Below are 17827 nucleotides of genomic sequence, written 5' to 3'. Positions count from 1 at the left end.
CTTTCTCGATCGCTCGTCGTATCGCTTCGATCCGAAAAGCATCCTCGCAACGAAGGCAGCACGAATAACCAAGACTGCGACCAACAGAGAGTAAGAGATAAAATTCGATAACTTTTGGGCATCGCGACACGTGCGGTTTCCGACACACGTATCTACGTACGTTTTTTTTTTTTTCTTTTTTTTTAATTTTTTATTTTTCTCTTTTATTTTTTCGTACGAGAGATTTTGATTCGTAAATTTTTTCACGTCATCGGTCGGACGTTTCGTGACACGCGCTCGAAAATCGCAGGGACTTTCCGTCGTGTCCGATGCGCGCGTTCCGCGAAATCGATCGAAAAATTTTTCCCCGAATCCGAAGAACGAATACGTAGTCGGTCCTCGCGAGAACGCGCAAAGACGGAGGTAGGAGCCGTGGAAACCGGCGGATACGAGAGATCGGTAAGAAGACGAGAAGACTCGTTCTCGATACGTTGGTTGAACTTGAACCTTCTATTTATTCCTAATCAAAACACGGTATATCTTGCCCGTGGCAGGTGTTAATTTTACTAAGTTATCGCGTCGATAAATGTCTACCTCGAACGCCTCGTGAAACGTTCGACTGACATAAACGTAGACGTTCGCTATTTCCGGAGGAACGCCGCGCGTCGATTTATCAAGAAGCGACCGGAGCTGAGCGCTTTATCGCGGCGAATTCGAGGTTAAGAACGAATCCTCTCGCGACATCGAATCTCGCGTTAACGTCGAAGAAGGCTAGCGCGTAACGAGCGGGAAAATTACGGATTCCGGCGTTATCTGGAGTTTCCGTAGAGAGAGATACGATTCGGCGAACGGAAATTCGAACGAAGAATCGCGACAAAAAGCTGCGTTACCGGAAACCGTGCATGCTCGACGATATAATAACCGTGGCCGACACGAGCGACGTTTTCCCAGCATCCACGTTCTAATTGCCTCGCGAACCAAGCGCGCATCGCTCGATCGGCTACAACGTAACCGATAGGTATATAGCACGTAAACAGCCGAGAATCTGTTTACCCGCTCCGGCGAGGTGTGTCGCTATCGAAAGGAAATTTCGTTGCAAGCTCGCCGCCTATAGTTGGTCATCTGCTGCTCGCTGGAGAGTAGCTCGTCGTGGCTACGTACCGACCGCGACGACGACGACGACGACGACGACGACGACGAGGACGACGAGGACGACGAGGAGGACGACGAGGAGGACGACCCATCGACCGACCGGTAGACAAAGCTTCCGGACGATTCGCGAAAAGATAACTCGGCCTCGCGCGGTGGTCCGTATCTCGTTCGATTTTCCAAAGTTTCCACTTGCCTGTATTCGCGCCGACACGCGATGCACACACCCGCGACTTTCGCGTTTCGGTCGCCCTTGGATATTGAAAATGCACAAGTACCGGTCGTTACGTGTTCCGGAGCGACAGGTTCCCCTGTGCGAAACACGTGACGCATTGCGTATACTTTCGCAATCGTTTGCCCGTGCGTCCCCTGTACCAAGTGTATACGCGACTATTTAACTTGCAAATTAGGGAGAAATCGTTCAATTTCGAACGCTCCGAAACGTGGAATCGTCCGTGTCGATGGACTCTTTTTTTCGGCGGAGGAACCAAGGGGGAAAGAATGACGAGACGTTCCTGCCGAGCAGGACCCGCCAGAGCGTTGTGGCAGTTTCCCGGAAAAGGGACGGATCTTGTTTTCTCGTTGGTGCCACGCGATATTTCGGAGCTCCTACGGGAGACAGCTGGCAACCAAGGTTGGCCAGACATCGAAACCAGAAGAACCCCAGAGGGAGAAACGTAACGGACGCGCGACATAAGACCGGCTCGGGCGAACGTAACGAGGTCACTCGTTATACGAGAGGGAGGACTCGGGAACGGAAGGTAGACGAAACACCGATAAGAAGACTCTTCTACCAGCGCGAGAAGGCGCATCGAAACGCGTCGACGAAACGCGCGAGAGAAGCGAGAATGGAAAAGCGGATCGCTTTACTTTTTTTCCGTTTTCCGTTTTTCCGCGGAAATTCGCGAATGGCGCGTGAACGGAGGATGAACGTTGATAGGGAAGAGGTGGCGATAATTTGCGGAGGATGGCGAAACGCTGGAGGAAAAGCGAAAAGGACGCGGAGAAAAGAAAGAAACGCGCGGCGTGGCTCGTTCAAGAGCGCGCACCGTCTTTTCGGCCATTTTGGTGTCTAAGAAGCTCTCTAGTGCGTCTCGTGGCCTGTCGATCTCCCTCCCTTCGACCTCTCCTCTCCGCAACCCGACAGCTTCGTCTTTCTTGCTCTCTCACGCACCTAGAATCGCATACGATGACACGTGCACACGCTCGTTCCATGCACACACGCGCACGCGAGGGCACTCCTCTTTCCGTCTCTATCTTTTCCCCCGATTCTTTTCCTCCTTCCCTTCGGCCCCTTTGCTCTTTCTCTAACCCCTCTCGCTCTCTTTCTCTCTCTTCCTCCCTCTCCCTCGCTTTTCCCTCTCGTTCTCTCTCTCTCTCACACACACTCTCTTTCTCGCTCTATCTAGGTTTCAGTCTGTCTTACTCGCACGCCCTCCCCCTCCGGTGGCCCCTTCCTTTCTTCCCTCTCGGTGTGTCTCGTGCGCGCGAGCACGAGCGCGAGCGCGCTCACACGGACGTACGCGTGTACGCGGACGCGCGTGCACACGTTGACATAAGCCCTCTCGCACTAGCGGCGCGGATCGCCGCGTATACGTATGCGTACGCGTACACGCGTGCTTGTACTCGCGCGATTCGTTCTACGATGATTCGTCCTACGAGGTTTTCTCCGAAACAGGGGACGAGAAAAACAATCATCGCCGGTACTCACTCTCACGGCAGGAAGAATCACGGGTTGCACTTCCTTCTTGCGCGACGTTCGACGATGCGCTCGCTGCTCCGTCCTCTCAGAATGGTTGGTAGCGGCTCGCCACTCTCGCGTCGAGCCGGTAGCCGCGCTCGCCGCGCATCTTCCTTGACATTTTCTTCCAAATTAATCGCGATCTTCTCGCGTCTCGTCGCTTACGATTTCTTCACGCACCGAGAAACAAAAACGAGACAAAGAACGTAAAACACAGGCGCGACCGCGAAACGATCGACGGCCGCGAACCGTCGACAAGGTCTCCTCCAGCGAGGAACACGTAGCTGTGGCTCGCTCGTAGACTGACACGCGTACGAAAAAGGAGACCGAGCGCGAACTAACGAAATGGAATCGACGGTTGCACCGAACTCTCCAGTTGTACCGCCTCCCCTCCACCGTCTTCCTTCCACGCTAGGAGCCTGTTGCTCTCCTCCGTTCGATCCTTCCGATCCTCTCGAGAGCGTCGCTAGTATTCTCCTCTTTCTCTCTCTCTCTCTCTCTCTCTCTCTCCTCTCTACCTCTCTGTCTGTTTCTCTCTTTCTTTCCCTCTTGCTCTCTCTCGTTCCGTTTCGTTTCTCTCCCTCTCTCTCTCTCTCTCTCTCTCTATCTATCTCTATCTATCTATCTCTCCCCCCGCTCTCTCTCTCTCTCTCTCTCCCTCTCTCTCCCTCTTTCACCCTTTTGCTCTTTAACGTTTTCGTTTTCCGTTTATCGTTTTGCGCCTTTCCGTTTCCTTCTCGTCGAATTCGATCGGAGGATTCGAGCGGCAGGAAATTGGAGGCGCGCGATTCCACCGACGGATCTGCGTTTTCCACCGTTCGCCGCGTAAGTACGTAGAACACGTACGCCGACCGACGACGACGTTCTTACGATCACTGCCACCACGATCTTAGCACACACCGGTTCGTCTTTTCTTCTCCCTTATTCTCTCTTTCTCTCCCTCTTTCTCTTCCTTTCTTCCTTCCTGCCTTCCTTCCTTCTCTCTTTCTCGCACTCTCTCACTCTCTCTCTCTCTCTCTCACTCTTTCTCTCTCTCACTCTCTCCCACTCTCTTTCTATTTCTCGGCTGCGTGTCTTTTCGATCGTTCGCGATAGAACGATCCGTCGATTGTTCTACTTGCCGGTGGTGTGTGCGGTTCCTCTGTGGAACGGAGGAGCGTTCCCTCGCTCGTAGCGGCACGCCGTAACCACGAGAACGGAGCGGAAAACGAGGAGTTTATACAGCGAGGTCGTGTGTACGAAGCGCGAATCACGGCGCGCGTGCACAACAACAACAGCAACAACAGCAGCAACGACGACAACGGCGGTTCGTCTCGATCGGAGGAGCAAAACAACGAATTCCTTAATATCTGTTGCACGAGTCGACAAGGTTATTTCGCGACGATCGTTCCCTCTCCGTCGTCTTTCTCACCGGTCGTCTCTCTCTCTCTCTCTCTCTCTCTCTCTCTCTCTCGCTCTCTCTCTCCCTCTCCTCGCCTTCTTTTTTTTCCTTGCTCTTTCTCGAGGAGAGACGCGCTTACGCACCGCCGAGGAAAACACCGTTTCTCATTTCGTTCGTTTCTTTTCGGGTTTCTTCTTGCTTCCGTTTTTTCCCGTCACTCCCCCTTGTTCTCTCTCGCGTGTTTCACGGGCGCACAGGCGAGAGGGAGATGAAGCGACACACGCACACGCACCACTTGCCCAGGCCTCGACGTTTGATCCGGCTCCGGATATGCGACGTTCGTCGAGTTGCATTGGGTCGCGCTGCGCTCCCGTAACTGCATCCGCGTCGGACGGTGCGGCTTGCGCGCTAGGAGCGCCGCCATCCAACCACCCCACCATCTTCGTCCCACCACCACCGCCCGACAACACCACCGCTATCCTCCTCACCACCGACTCGCGCCACTACTACTACTACTACTACTACTATTACTACTACTACTACTACTCTTACTCTACTACTACTACTACTACTATTACTATTACTATTACTACTACGACTACCACGACTACTACTACCTTTCGACTATGTGTATCATCCGCGTTACCAATACACGCGACCTTCTTCTACTCACCGCCACCACCATCGCTACTACCACCACCAGCACTGCCACTACTACCACCATCCTTCGTGTTCTCATTGTCGTTCTCGTAGTCGTAGTCGTAGTCGTAGTCACAAACGTCGACGTTGTCGTTGTCACCGTCGCCATAGTCCTCGTCTTTCTACTCGTATTCTCGTCGTCGTTGTCGTCGTGTTGACGCTACTACGACCACGACCACGACCACTACACCGTTACCTTCGTCACTGCCATCCTTCTCAAACGTTGAATCGCTCACGCACGGTCACTTTGGTGTACCACCGTTCTCTACGAGTTACGCCAGTACTTTGCGCCGCTCTTCTTTTCTACGACCGAACATCGAGGATCGCCAAACTCGACGGGGTCCATTGAATCTCTACGGTCGTCGTTATCATCGTCGTCGTCGTCGTCGACTTGGCACCGTTACGCGTCGATGTACAGAGCGCCGCGCGAATCGCGAACCACGCGGCAAATTTGGAGTTTTCCCGCGAAAACTCGGGTCGCGCGTTTCGAAAAATCTTTCATCCGCGTTCCGTTTCCTTGCCTCTAGACTCGAAGGAGTTACGCGTGACGTTACTCCGAGACATGAATCGCTATCTTTAGAGCAAAGAACGTTTGCCCGTTTCCTAAAACCACCATACGTATATAGAGAGGCGTACAGTCGCGTTGCTTTGTCTTACGGTCATAGATCGGTTTAATGCATTCTTACATGCGAATTTTATCGATTTCCTTCCCCGTTCCTTTCCCAGACTTTTCTTCGTAAAACGCGATCCTTCTAGAATCCAATTTAAGAATGCCTCACCGGGTTTCTGGAACGCCGGCCGATCGAACCAATTTCGTTTCGAACCGAAAGGTAGAACGGTGGAAATTATTCGCGTCGTCGTCGTCGTCGTCGTCGTCGTCGTCGACGTCGGCTCTCGACCAGCCGAACGAGCAACGCCGAGTCAATTCGAGCGAAAAAGATTAGCTCTTACTCTCGTCGGTAGTCCGACGAATTTTAACGATCCGTTATTCCACGAGCACCGCGATAAATCGCGAGCGAGATTTTTCATTGGTCGCGCACGTTTCCATCTCCGAGCTGGCAGCGAGCGTGGCCGATTCACGCAAGAGAACACGCACGCAGACGTTTGGTAACCCGCGCCTGATCCGCGTTCCGCCCCGCTCCTCCGCGTACGCCATCGTGGCCATGACACTTTTAATAGGAGACAATTTGATGCAGTTGCTGCTGCGATTTGAAATTTAAAAGCTAATCGCTATGGCGCGCCGAGCTACCGCGTTCGTTCGCTAGCTTTTCTGGAGATCGATGGGCAATAAATAGGCGTCGCGAGCAACATCCGGAGACGCGCCATGCGAATAAAAGCCTACCGCTGTCTTTCGGCTAGTCCGCCAACGCGATACGCCTTCGAAGCGAGAACTTTACGGCCTTTCCAATATATATATATATATATTCCCGCGAACGTCTATTAATTAATTTATTAACTGAAAATATGCGCACCGGTTCCCGCGCTACAGTCACGGTATCGTAAAATCTCGTTAAATTGACCATGAAGTTCTCATTAATGGGTGCATCTACGATAAACGCGATTATAACTTTTATCTGGCCATATTTAATACCCCCTCCCGTGCCTTTCTTACCTCGCCGTAATTGCCAGAACTCGCGTACGCATCCACGTCGTCCCTCTTTCTCTATTTTTTCCTCCTCGTACGTGCAAACGCGCGTCCACGCGCTCTTTCTACGACGCGGGGAAAAAATGATCGCGCGATTCGACAGCTCTCCTCGAGTACTACCCTTCGATTTCCGGAGATCTTTCGCGAATTCTCGCGATATGTCCCCCGCGTAGACGCGCGCACACACGCGCATATACGCGATATGCAATATCGCGCGCGTTTCGTAGGATAGCTGGAAGTCGAAACAGCGCCCTATCTATATATTTATTGGTCTATCTTATCGCGGGCAAGCCTATCTTTTTCGCGTACCGTTTCAAACTTTGCGCAAGACCATTCGGAATAGCCGGAGAGCGGCGCGAAGGGGCGTCGGGGTGTCGAGAGGAAGGTGACAGAGAAGGGGATCTCGACGGTAAAAGAGGCGATCACGCCGGACCTTGAGGCGGGCGGACGAACGGACGGTTTAGAAATTCGTTAGATAATCTTGGGGCACGGCGTGCTTCGGGTTTCAAGATGGCAGTCGAAAGTGGCTGATTAGATAGGGCGCCCTATGTCGACGCCTTCTGCGTCGGCTCTCACGACAACGGAGCCGTCGCCGCGACGGAGCATGGACGACGCGGTGAGAGCCGAGACGAGGATGGATCCGTTACGCGATACTCGCGAAATTGGTGTATTTTCCAACGGGGACGAGCAGATGCCGAGCGCGATTCCGCACGCGGCCGCTCGCGCGAGCCGTCTCGAAGAGGGAACGAGACGCAGCGCGCGGCATTTGACCGAATCGACATTGTCGTTTAATCCAGCGGCAAAACCAATTCCACGTATACTCGACGTTAAATTTTCCACCGGCCTTTTAAGCTGCGTGTCGTTACATGTGGGTAGTCAGCCCGCTTTACGCGGCCTTTCTCTTTGCGAGCCAATGCCTGAGCCACGTACCGAAAAATCTACGCCTACCGTCGCGCGTCGCGTCGATCCTCGTCGTAGACCCGCGTCTAAACGCGTCTCGTTGATCCACGTCGGCTCACGCACCGATCGTGCCCTCTCTTTTCCTCCCAAGCCTTCCACCGTCTCCTCTCTATTTTTCCCTCGCAACGCGACGTTCGCGTACGCCTTATGATTTGGCCAAACTTTTACGAGCCATCGGATACGGATCGATCGATGGATCGATAAAGTAAGGTCGACCACGAGAGTCGCTTGGCGAATATGTTTGGAAAGAGCGGGGAGAGTAAAGGAGCGTACTATTCGTAAGCTCTCGAACGAGATATAACGGTTGGTATTTTATGCGTGAGTTCCTCTTCGCAGCCGCACTGCTCGAACTGCTCCGGCGGCGGTGGCAGCGATCGGATACGCGCGTGCATGTGTATACGTCCGTCGATGCCACGTGACGTCTAAATTCAGTCGGCCATTTTGGAGCATGATTCATTTGTTTAGAATGGGTTGGATAGGAGTAGGAGGCGGAGCCACGCACGCCAAATCTTCGCGAACGGTTTAGATTCGAGCCGAACGCGCGCCGAGCGTGCCGAACTTTCGTCACGCGTCCCTTTTTTCGACCTCTTATCCGTCCTCGTCCGCCGTCGCCGCCGCCGTCGCCAATTTTTCCATCGCGTTCCCACCAATCCGTGTCGCGTATCGATCGGGCGCGCTCGAAATTTCTCGAGGAGCCGATATTCGTCGTCGGTGGTCCGGGAAAAGAGGAGAAAAAGAGGAGGAAAAGAGGGAAAAAAAAAAAAAAAAAAAAAAAAGAAAAAGGAGACAAGAGAGGCACACAGGCCACGCGCAAGGCCTGGCGTAAGAGAGATCGATTCGGAATCGAGTCTTTCTCTTCCATTGACCCTCGACGAACCTTCGCCACGAATTTCGCGCCCTCGAATGAGCATCGAGACACGGCAACCGGCGTTGTCTCACTCGAGCCGGGATCAAGGAGCGCGACAAGGTTACGAGGTACACGCTGTTCCCTCGAAAAGCGGCATGAATTATTTATCGAGCGCGAATAAAATGAAAGGAGAGGAAGGCGAACGCACGGGACAATGACGATCTTATCGGTGGTACGCGTTATCGAGTCGAACGGAATCTTCGTTCGAAATTCTTTCCCCCGAGTCGTATCGCGTCCGTTTCGGTCGCTCCTTCCATTCCGTTTGCCATTCTCCAAATTTGTATGGAAAAAGGAAGAAAGGGAAAAGAAAAGAGAAACTTTGCAATCGATGACTGGTTTCCGGACGGCGCGGACGTAGGATTTCGAGGAGATTCGATCGAGAGGATGGTCAGCTGATCGGCGACGCGGCTCTTCCTTCGTTCCGTCCCCGTTGCTTTCTCGGCAGCGGCACGCGTCTCGTTTGGTCGGACATGTTGCCGAAAGTGCGCGAGGTAGCGGATGGGGGCAGCCGGTTCGCTCGGTCTGTCGGTGCGTGGATGGGCCCAAGGTCAGTGGCAGTGGGTCAGTCGGACCAATCGCGCGGCTCCTTCCACGAAGGCCGCGCCGAATTCGAAGAGCGCGCGAGAGGGGAAGCGAAACGAAGCGAGTGGAATCTACGGAGGACGGTCCCCTCGCAACTGGCGATGGTTCTCGGCGCGGCGGTCATTTTTCTTCTGCTGCTCGCGGTCGTGATCGTGGTCGCGATGGTGGTCGCGATGGTGGTCGTTGCGAGAGTCGTCGCGAGAGTCGTCGTGAGAGTCGTCGCGTGGTCGTCTAGATGGAAGCGTGACGTCGCGTCGAGCGTGTAGAGCCGCGCTCGCGTTGATTCCGGTGTCGAGCCGGTGCAGGAAAGAGAACGGACAGACCGGTATGCAAGCCGGCCTTGACCGTATCTCCGCTTATCGCCACGTTCGCGCTCTACGCTCGACGTCACGCGTCACGTTGTCGACGCGAACGACGCGGGAGTTATCCGGCCCGTCGGAGACGACGCCGACTCGCGGGGGCATTCGTCGATGCGTCGCGAACGCATCCGTGCTACTCTCGATGCACCTCTCGAATCGATTCCCGGTATCCCGGCGTGTCCTCGAGTCTCTTTGCCCGAGCCGTTACGTCGCGCAAAGCGGAGGAAACGTTTTGTTTTACGCGTTACGATCCACCATCGGCCGCCACCATCGTCGCTACCGACACCACCGACACCACCGACACCACCGACACCACCACCATCGCCGGTATTAATTCAATTAGAACGCGGACTCTCGATTCGTTTCGCGTTTACATTCGCGTTTACGTTCGCGTTTACGTTGACGCGATGCAACCGAAACGAGAATCGTTTGTAGGTTGCATCTCGATGCTGGCCCATTAACTTTGCTCGCGAGCAGAAATTTCCACGTCGGCAATTACTTAAATTAATTTCGCGATAATTGTATCGATTATGTAAATTACGTAATTCGTTTTATTAGCCAGCGATACGTATTATCGTAACGAGCTCGCGAAACGAACGCGCTTCGCGATTCGCGAGCAACTCGGTAAACGCGATACCGGCGCATACATGCGATACGCGTGGTACGCGGTCGCGTCGCGGCGAAATTTCTCCAAGACCGTCTCGATGCGTGACGTCAGGGTAAATGTGGCGTCACGGTTGACGCCAGTCGAGAGAATACGCTTCGCACCGGTGCGTTATCGGGTGCGTTACGCACGGCAAAGGGTTTTCTCCTTGCTCCAACCACGATCGCGAGAGAGCTCTACTCTCTTCTTCTCCGACACGGAGTAACGCGTGCATAAATGCCGGTGACGAACCAGTGTTTACTCCTAACTATCGTAGCCACTGTAATTGGTATTACGTAAGTAACTCGCATGCCGTGGTACTACGCTCCTGCACGGATAACCGACCATCGCCAACGAATCATCGCCTTTCTTCGCCGCTCCGCCTTTCCTCCACGCTCCGCTCCGACACGATCGTCCGAAACTCCGCGTCGCGAACGCGTTTTTCAGGGGTTAACGAAGATTAACTTTCGACCAGACGGACGCGCACGCCCTCGTGGACGTTGCGCGAGGAAACCTTGACCGTGACCACGTCGTTGCTCGAGATCGGGTTCACGAAGATCGTGATCGAGATCGAAATTATTTAAACGGCAATTTTAACAGTCCTCGTACGCGGACGGTGCAGCGTTCGCGGGAACGATCGCAGCTCGCCTGCTGCATTCAAATCGTTTCGAAGATCGTGAGACCGAAAGCGGTGCATGGAAAGCGTCGAATCCTAGCCGCGCGCGCGATTTGCAAGGTATGCGCCAGTGGAAAGGTTCGCCATAATTTCTTGCTTGGTGCAAGGGCAACCGAAGCGAAAGAAGAGAGAGAGAGAGAGAGAGAGAGAGAGAGAGAAAGGGAGAGATTGGTTCCCTCGGAAGGCGATAGTCGGATCGATACCCTATATCGGACCGATAAAGTTAAACGCGTCATTACGAATCGATAAAGTCGAATCTCGGCAAGCTTTGTAACTAATTTGTAATTAGTTGGAGCGGCGCCAACGATTCTATGCACTGATAACTCGGCAAACTTTCTCGGTTGTGCCGGTGGTGGCGCGCTCGCGCTCGCGCACACGCCGCTTGGCCATACGTCTTGGAATTAAGTTAATTTTCCACTCTGGCTGGCACTCGCGCCACGATCGGTGTGTGTTCTTTTCGTAACGAGCGCGTCTCCCGATGTACACGCCGGTAAGAGCAGCGACGCTGGCAATTCCGGCGTTACCGCCCTTGAAAATTCCGAATTCACCGGCTCTCGTGGCCGGAATACGAAGAGTCGCGGGGAAAGCCAGTCTCCTCTCGTCTCTCGCGTTTCCTCTTCGCCGGTCGTCTGGCCATATTTTGGCGATACCTACTTGTTGCGCGAGCAGTTGAGCCGCGCGTGTACATATGTACCTACACCGTGTGCCATCTACCTACATACGTATGTACGTACATACACGCGCGTAGGTAGGTACATAGCCGCGGTAGGTAGAACCGACACCGGCGAAGGTTGCGCTTGGCACAGGTACAAATAAAGTCAACGACCGGCACTCGAAACGATTTCGACTCTGCGCGTTTCTCGGAGGAAACCGTGGCACGACCGCGACCGAGATGATAAGCGCGCGCCGCTCGGAGACGGCGGTGCCCAGCGCGCGGTTCCAACGATTCGATCGGTGTCGTTTTACCCTGCACCCGGAACCCGTTTTGCGCGAACGTATTTAATTGACGTTTAATCGAATAACGCGCTTAATCGTCGAGCTTGTCCGCGAAAAGACTCGGTTAACCGCGTTTCGTCGTTATTAACGGCTAATTTCCCGAAAATTATCGAAGAGCGCAGAGACGGCCTTCGCCGCGCTTAATTCACTGGAAATTCAATGCAACGTGAACCTGATTTTAGCTTTGACCAGTTTGCAACGAGGCATTTTATTCCCCTGCCGATTTTAGTTACGTCCGCTCGTGTAATTCTCTCTGTCTCTATTGTAATCGCGCCTGTATGCTAATCGACCCAATGATAATTTCCTCGAATATTTTCGATACGGCGAATCGATGCGGTTTGCGAACGTCGACCGATATTTAATCGATTTATCCGCGATAATCCGGCACGCGTGTACGCAGGCGAAACGGGGAACGACGAACCGTGCGATAATGAAAACACGCGAGCCCGGCTAGGTGCGGCGCGATGCGCCCGTAATTTCTACGCGCGGGAACCAGCGAATTCGGCGCGGGGTAAAAATTTTCGCCAGCTTTTTCGCGCGTGCCGTTGGCAAACTGTTGCTGCGCGACATTGGACGATCGACTGTGCATAGTATGTAGAGCTGGGTATATAAGAGAACGGGGGCGGTACATGGCAGGTTCCATGTATTTCGGAGGTGGCTTGCCGCTAGTCAACGGACTACCCCCACTTTGTCCGACTTGGAAAATTTTGGGGGTAACCGACTGCGCTTTAAACCGGCTCCGCTGCTGCGTCAGCTGCCGCCGCGTTGCAGCCGACCTATATATTCGGTTACGTTATATATGCACCTACATATATACTAATACCTACCGTGCATCCACTACGTAGCCAACGGCGTCGATATAAACGCGGTTACTACTTGTTGCTCTAGTCCCAGAAACTGACAGTGCCCGCACATTTCGGACTTGTCCTCTCCGCACACCCTACCACATCTATCCAGACATGGAGCACAGCGACTCTCAACTTTTCCATCGGGTACCGCGCCGTCCCGAATATCCTTCGACAGGTGCACCCAAAGTATCGCGTGGCCTACGACGACGTTCCGCTCTACTTGCGTTCGGACGAATCTTCGACCGGCCACGAGGTTCCAGTGCCAAGCCGCTTATCCACCGCTCGCACCACTCGCGCCACCGATCCTACCGAGGACATCTCCTAGTCGCTTATACCTTCGCGCGTGTACGCCTATTATGTATACAGCGATGTATAGTTTACGCGCGTACGTACTATATCGTCCGGCATTTTTCTCTCTCCGCGTATCTTTCGCGCTTTAACGTCGCATTCTCGGATTTCTGGCTTATGCCCGTTGCAATCATAGGATATCCTTGGAATTCGAAGGTTCTTTTCGTTCGAGAATACCACGGTGTTCGTCGCTCGTATTTTCACCCGTAGAAACCTCAACTTTTCCGGTATACGCCTCGCGATTAGTCTCCTTCCTCCCCGTGGATGTCGCTTATTATTCCTACGCCAGAATTTCCTGCAGCGTCCTCTTCCCTTGTCCCTTTATCGCGCGAGTTTTTCACCTTCCGCGAATTCCTTACTCGTCTCTGGTTCGTTAGAATTCTCAGAAATTTCATCCGTGATAGGATCGTCGTTCCTCCGATGCGAGCGTTATTTTTAAACCCTCGCCGGCAACGCACCGCTAAAGATAAATCTCTCGGCTCGTCATATCCCATCGCCGATCGGAGATTGTCCATCTACGCGAAAGTAGTCGGAACCGGAAAGGAAGCGGCCACACTGGGTCGTCCGAGGCGGCACGGGTTTCCTCTACTTGTCCTAATAATCGAAGACGCGAGCAAAGAGGATATCGTCGCGTCGCGATACTCGATCGGTATAACGCGCGACTATACGATAAGCTATATACGAACGCGTTTCCCGATACGTCCGCGGTAGATAGGTAACGCGTAGGGAACACGGCAAAGACCGATCGTAGAGGAGATTGACCATCTTGGCGAGTCACACGCTTCTCGGTCGTCGTCGTCGTCGTCGTCGTCGTCGGTGGCGGCGGCGGCGTCGCCGTTGAGCAGTAGTGGATGCATGCGATATGCATGCAGACGCCGAGACGCCTGCAAAGCGTGGTCCGTGCTCGCGTATTCGGGTTGTATCCACCACCGACGAACCGATACACGGTACGCGGTACGGCCGTGTTCGGTGTGTACTCCTCGTACGTCGTCGTTCGGTTAGTCGATGTTCGCGTAAACGCGTTCGAAACTTGCCACGTGCTTTTTCGTGTGCGTGTGCGTGTGTGTGTGCGCGCGCGTGTGCACGCCATTTGCACGGCTACGTATAGGAGCACACGTGCAACGGCAGACGAACTCACGGATGGGTGCAACTCGCGTTCCGTCTACACGTACAGACGTGCATGTAGGAGCGCGCGCATGGATGCGCACAAATGGCTCGACCGCCTGCATCGGTGCATGTGGAGATCCGCTGCTACGTGTGCGCGCGTATGCTCGCGCACGTCCGTGTGCATGTGCAGCCGGCTGCGCCGGCTTGTATCGCTGCGAAACACGATGTGGAACACACTCGCTCTCGATGGGTCACTCTCACTCTCCCGGCCGAGAGGGAAATTTGGCAGCTGTTTTAAACCCAGCTAACTGGCGAAACTACCGACCCCACCTATGCCATGGTCCTTCCATCTCCCTCTTCCGCCCCTTTTCCCGTCTTTCTCCCCCTTACGCCTTCCCCTCCGCCGCAGGCTTTCTTTCCCTCTCGCTCCATCTTTCCCCGCTTTTACTCCTTCTACCAGTAACCGGCGCGCTTGCCGAGCTTTCGGCACTTTGCCACACTCTCGTACGACCGTTCACCTTTGCTTCGCACCCCCTACACTTTCCTCCGTTTCGCCCAATTTTCACCCCGCCGCGCCGCGCGTCCGTTTTCCCACGCGATCCACGCGATCCACTCGTCGGCCTATTCGAGGAACAGGTAACCCGACCGAATGTACGTACGTACGTAGGTACGTACGCGCAACGCGTACCTAGGAAGGAAAGAAAAAAGAAAGAAAGAGAGGAGGAAAAATTGGCGCGCGAGCGAGTACGAGTCGCATCGAACGGGCACTGGTTCGGCAGCGGATGTGTCGCGCACGATTATTCGTGGCAAGCGTGCATACGAGGGCGCTTACGCCGGCAACTGTACGTTTACACGTACACGCGCGTCGGACACGCACACGCGTCGCGCCGTTTCCTTCCCTTTTTCTCCCGTAGGATCGTTGCTTCTCGCTTTCGCGCGCTCTGCGCGCACTGCGAACTCGCTGAGCGTGTAGCTTTTTTACCACACTGACCTAGGTTAAGTTGGCGTACAGTGCCGAATAATAAAACCGACGAAACCACTGACCCTCCCCTCCTCCTCTCCCTCACTCGCTCACTCTCTCTCTCTCTCTCTCTGCGAGTACGCGCATGCAAAAAGCGGCGTATGCACGCGGGCTACGGCGTTGTGTGCGTCTCGGTGTCGAAGCGTGCGTCGCGGTCACGCAGCCCGCACGCACGCACTCACGCACGCACACGCGCGAACGCGCTCGCTCGAGCTCGAAACCGCCGAACCTACTCCGCCCCCCAGCCAAATATAAATGCGACGGTGTGCACGCTGGTGCATCGTACACGCACGCGGCTTTACTCTTCGCCGTGTATGGTTGGTGTGCGCGCGCGCGCGCCCCTGTGCGCGGGTAGAATGCACCGAGTGGCACACAAACGATCCAGTCCCGAGGGCAGGGCCACGGTCACCCGAAAATACGGCTGCACCGAGCTTCTCCTCTCCCCTCTCTCCCTCTCTCGTTTCACCTCCTCCTCTTTTTATCCTTTTTAGTTTTACCCTCTTCTTCTCTCGTTTGCCTCGCTGCCTTTCAATGGCCCGCGCACTCTCTGTATTCGTACATTGTGCGCGCTACCGGCTGATTCACGAATCGCGACCCTCTCGATTATTCGCCGCAGCGGTCTCGTAGCCGGTAATCGGTCGTTCCGCTAATCGCCGAATTATCCTGTAAACGGAATAACGCGATCGTGCGACGTAGCGCGGAAAGCAGGAAAAATTCGAAAATTCGTAACGATCGGGAGGAAACGGTGACGGGTTGTATAGGCGAAAATTGCCGATAGGTCTGGCGAACGACGCTCGGAGGGACGGAATCGTGGAGCAGAGAGCGCGAGAGCGCGAGAGAGCGAGAGAGAAAAAGACATAACGTGCGTATGGCAGGAACGTGGAAGAGTGGTCCGGCGTGGTGATTACGCGCTCGAGGCACTCTTGGAACAAAGCGCCCTCTGTCCTAGCGAACACGACGACCTATCCCAATGCATAGCAACTCGCGCGTGCACACGTGTACACACGGTAGACGCGAACGGAATCAGGCTTGGCTGAATGGTCTCGAACCGGGCCATTCGCCCACGAAAATATGGACTCGTCCGTGAGCGTGGAGCGCAGTTTCGTCCGTTTCGAGTGTCGATCGCGATGCATCGCATGACAATCTGCAACTCTGTCTCTCTGACTCACACTCGCGACAGTCAGGTGAGTCAATACGCCGTTTACTCCGATAATAAGCGAGCACGGCTACACGCGAGCCGCCACGTCTGTCGAATCTCGATGCGTAAATTCGAATCCACCAACGACGACGACGACGACGACGACGCACGCCTGGCTTTATCCGGTTATCGTCTTATTTCGGCCTGCATCGAGTTATCTTTCTCCCTCCTATGCTGCTGTACAGAGATACTTTTCCGATGCAGCAACGGCTTACGAAACGCGACGCGTGGAAATCGTTGGCCGTTTCAACGCGAATCGTCGAGTATCCGTTCCGAAAGGAGGAGGAGGAGGAGGAGGAGGAGGAGGTGGAGGAGTGGTTTCGCGAAGGCTGTAAATATCCCGCGTTAACGAACAAACGTTGGTTACTTGTAATTCGCGAATCACGCTACCGGGAAAAAAGTCGCGCGCGAAACTTTAAACTCGTTTTTGCGAAATCGTCCGAGAACATGGTCGAGAGCTAGATCCGGTCGTTGACGAGAGACGGACGAAGTTTCGACGACCGGTGCGGTGGCTGGCTGGCTGGCTGGCTGGCTGGCTGGCTGGTTGGTTGGATGGATGGTCGGATGGATGGTTGGATGGATGGATGGATGGATGGCTGGCTGGCTGGCTGGTTTTATTCGAACGCCACGCAAACGCGTCGCGTTTCATCGCGCGTGTATTCTTCGCGTTCGATGCAATAGGAAAGTTGCAGCGATATACTCACCGGTTCTCGTGGTTGTATGCACAGCTGCGAAGTTCTGGCTGATCGCTGGCCAAAACAGAGCGTCCCAGTTCGCGTAAAATTCCACAGGTTCGAACGGTATTCAACGGTGGCGCAGCAGCCTGTCCACGATACGTAGCAACGACTCGGATGGGTATTGTCGTGACCCGTCTTCGTTTTCCGCTCAACGTCCGCACGCGCGCGCGACGAAAACTCGTGGAATTCACTGGATCGCGATAAAAATAATCCCTGGTCGATCGATACTCGAGCTAGCGTACGTTTAACGAGTGGACACCGAGAGACACCGAGAGACACCGAGAGACGCGCCGTGAGACGCGCCGAGAGACGCGCGAAGCGCGGAGGAGCGCGGCGCGGCACCGCTTCCGAGATTCTCGCCGCCACTTGTTTTCTTCGCTCCGATTCACGGAATTTATCGTTTTCGACGTAAAGGTCGATTTATGCGTCGGATACGCGTTTATCCGTTGCACTTGTCGCCCGTGTTTCACTCTGGTCCGCGTCTCGTCGATTCTTGCGAAAGTTGCGAAACGGTTACCGGGGGGGGGCTACTCGATTACGAACGTGTCTTATACACGCAGAGACGAGCGAGCGTGTGAAAACGATCGGACAGTCGATTTCGCTAATCGCTCTCGCGAGCCATCGGGATCCCGATGAAAATTTCCCGCTCGTCGCGCACAATACGTAAACTGCACTCGGATGGATATCGCACTTTAAGTACCAACCGATAAACGATAAGAACTAGCTGGTAAAAAGGGTTATCTGGCATCCGATAATTTTCACCGTGTTCGATATCGGGCCGAAGTTGTTGGCGCGAAAGATGCACCGCGCGCACCCTTATCGCTGTGACTCGCTCTGGCCGGAGGAAAGAG

The 17827-nt window shown here is 54.3% G+C and overlaps 1 protein-coding gene across 4 annotated transcripts in view; it reads right to left on the bottom strand.

Annotated features, from left to right (window-relative positions):
- The window catches only part of LOC108549320 (uncharacterized), a 39415-nt gene extending 21720 nt beyond the window's left edge, over window positions 1–17695 (bottom strand). Inside the window, exons 1-2 of one of the 4 annotated variants that reach the window (XR_001890307.1) lie at window positions 4543–4683; window positions 2840–3039 (exon numbers count right to left, since the gene is read on the bottom strand). Coding sequence is in view for 1 of the 4 variants with exons in the window: in XM_017902649.1 (XP_017758138.1) it covers window positions 4543–4690 (148 nt within the window). In the remaining 3 variants the exon portion in view is untranslated. Of the gene's footprint in view, window positions 1–2839; window positions 3379–4542; window positions 4694–16943 lie in introns of those variants that run through there. The other 3 variants (XR_001890308.1, XR_001890306.1, XM_017902649.1) reach the window with 3 other exon arrangements.
- Between the last annotated feature and the right edge of the window lie 132 nt (window positions 17696–17827).

This window comes from Eufriesea mexicana, unplaced genomic scaffold (assembly GCF_001483705.2).
Source record: "Eufriesea mexicana isolate 0111107269 unplaced genomic scaffold, ASM148370v2 scaffold1837, whole genome shotgun sequence".
Classification (NCBI taxonomy): domain Eukaryota; kingdom Metazoa; phylum Arthropoda; class Insecta; order Hymenoptera; family Apidae; genus Eufriesea; species Eufriesea mexicana.
Note: the sequence above shows the minus strand (reverse complement) of the source record. Positions and strands in the feature narration are given on the sequence as shown.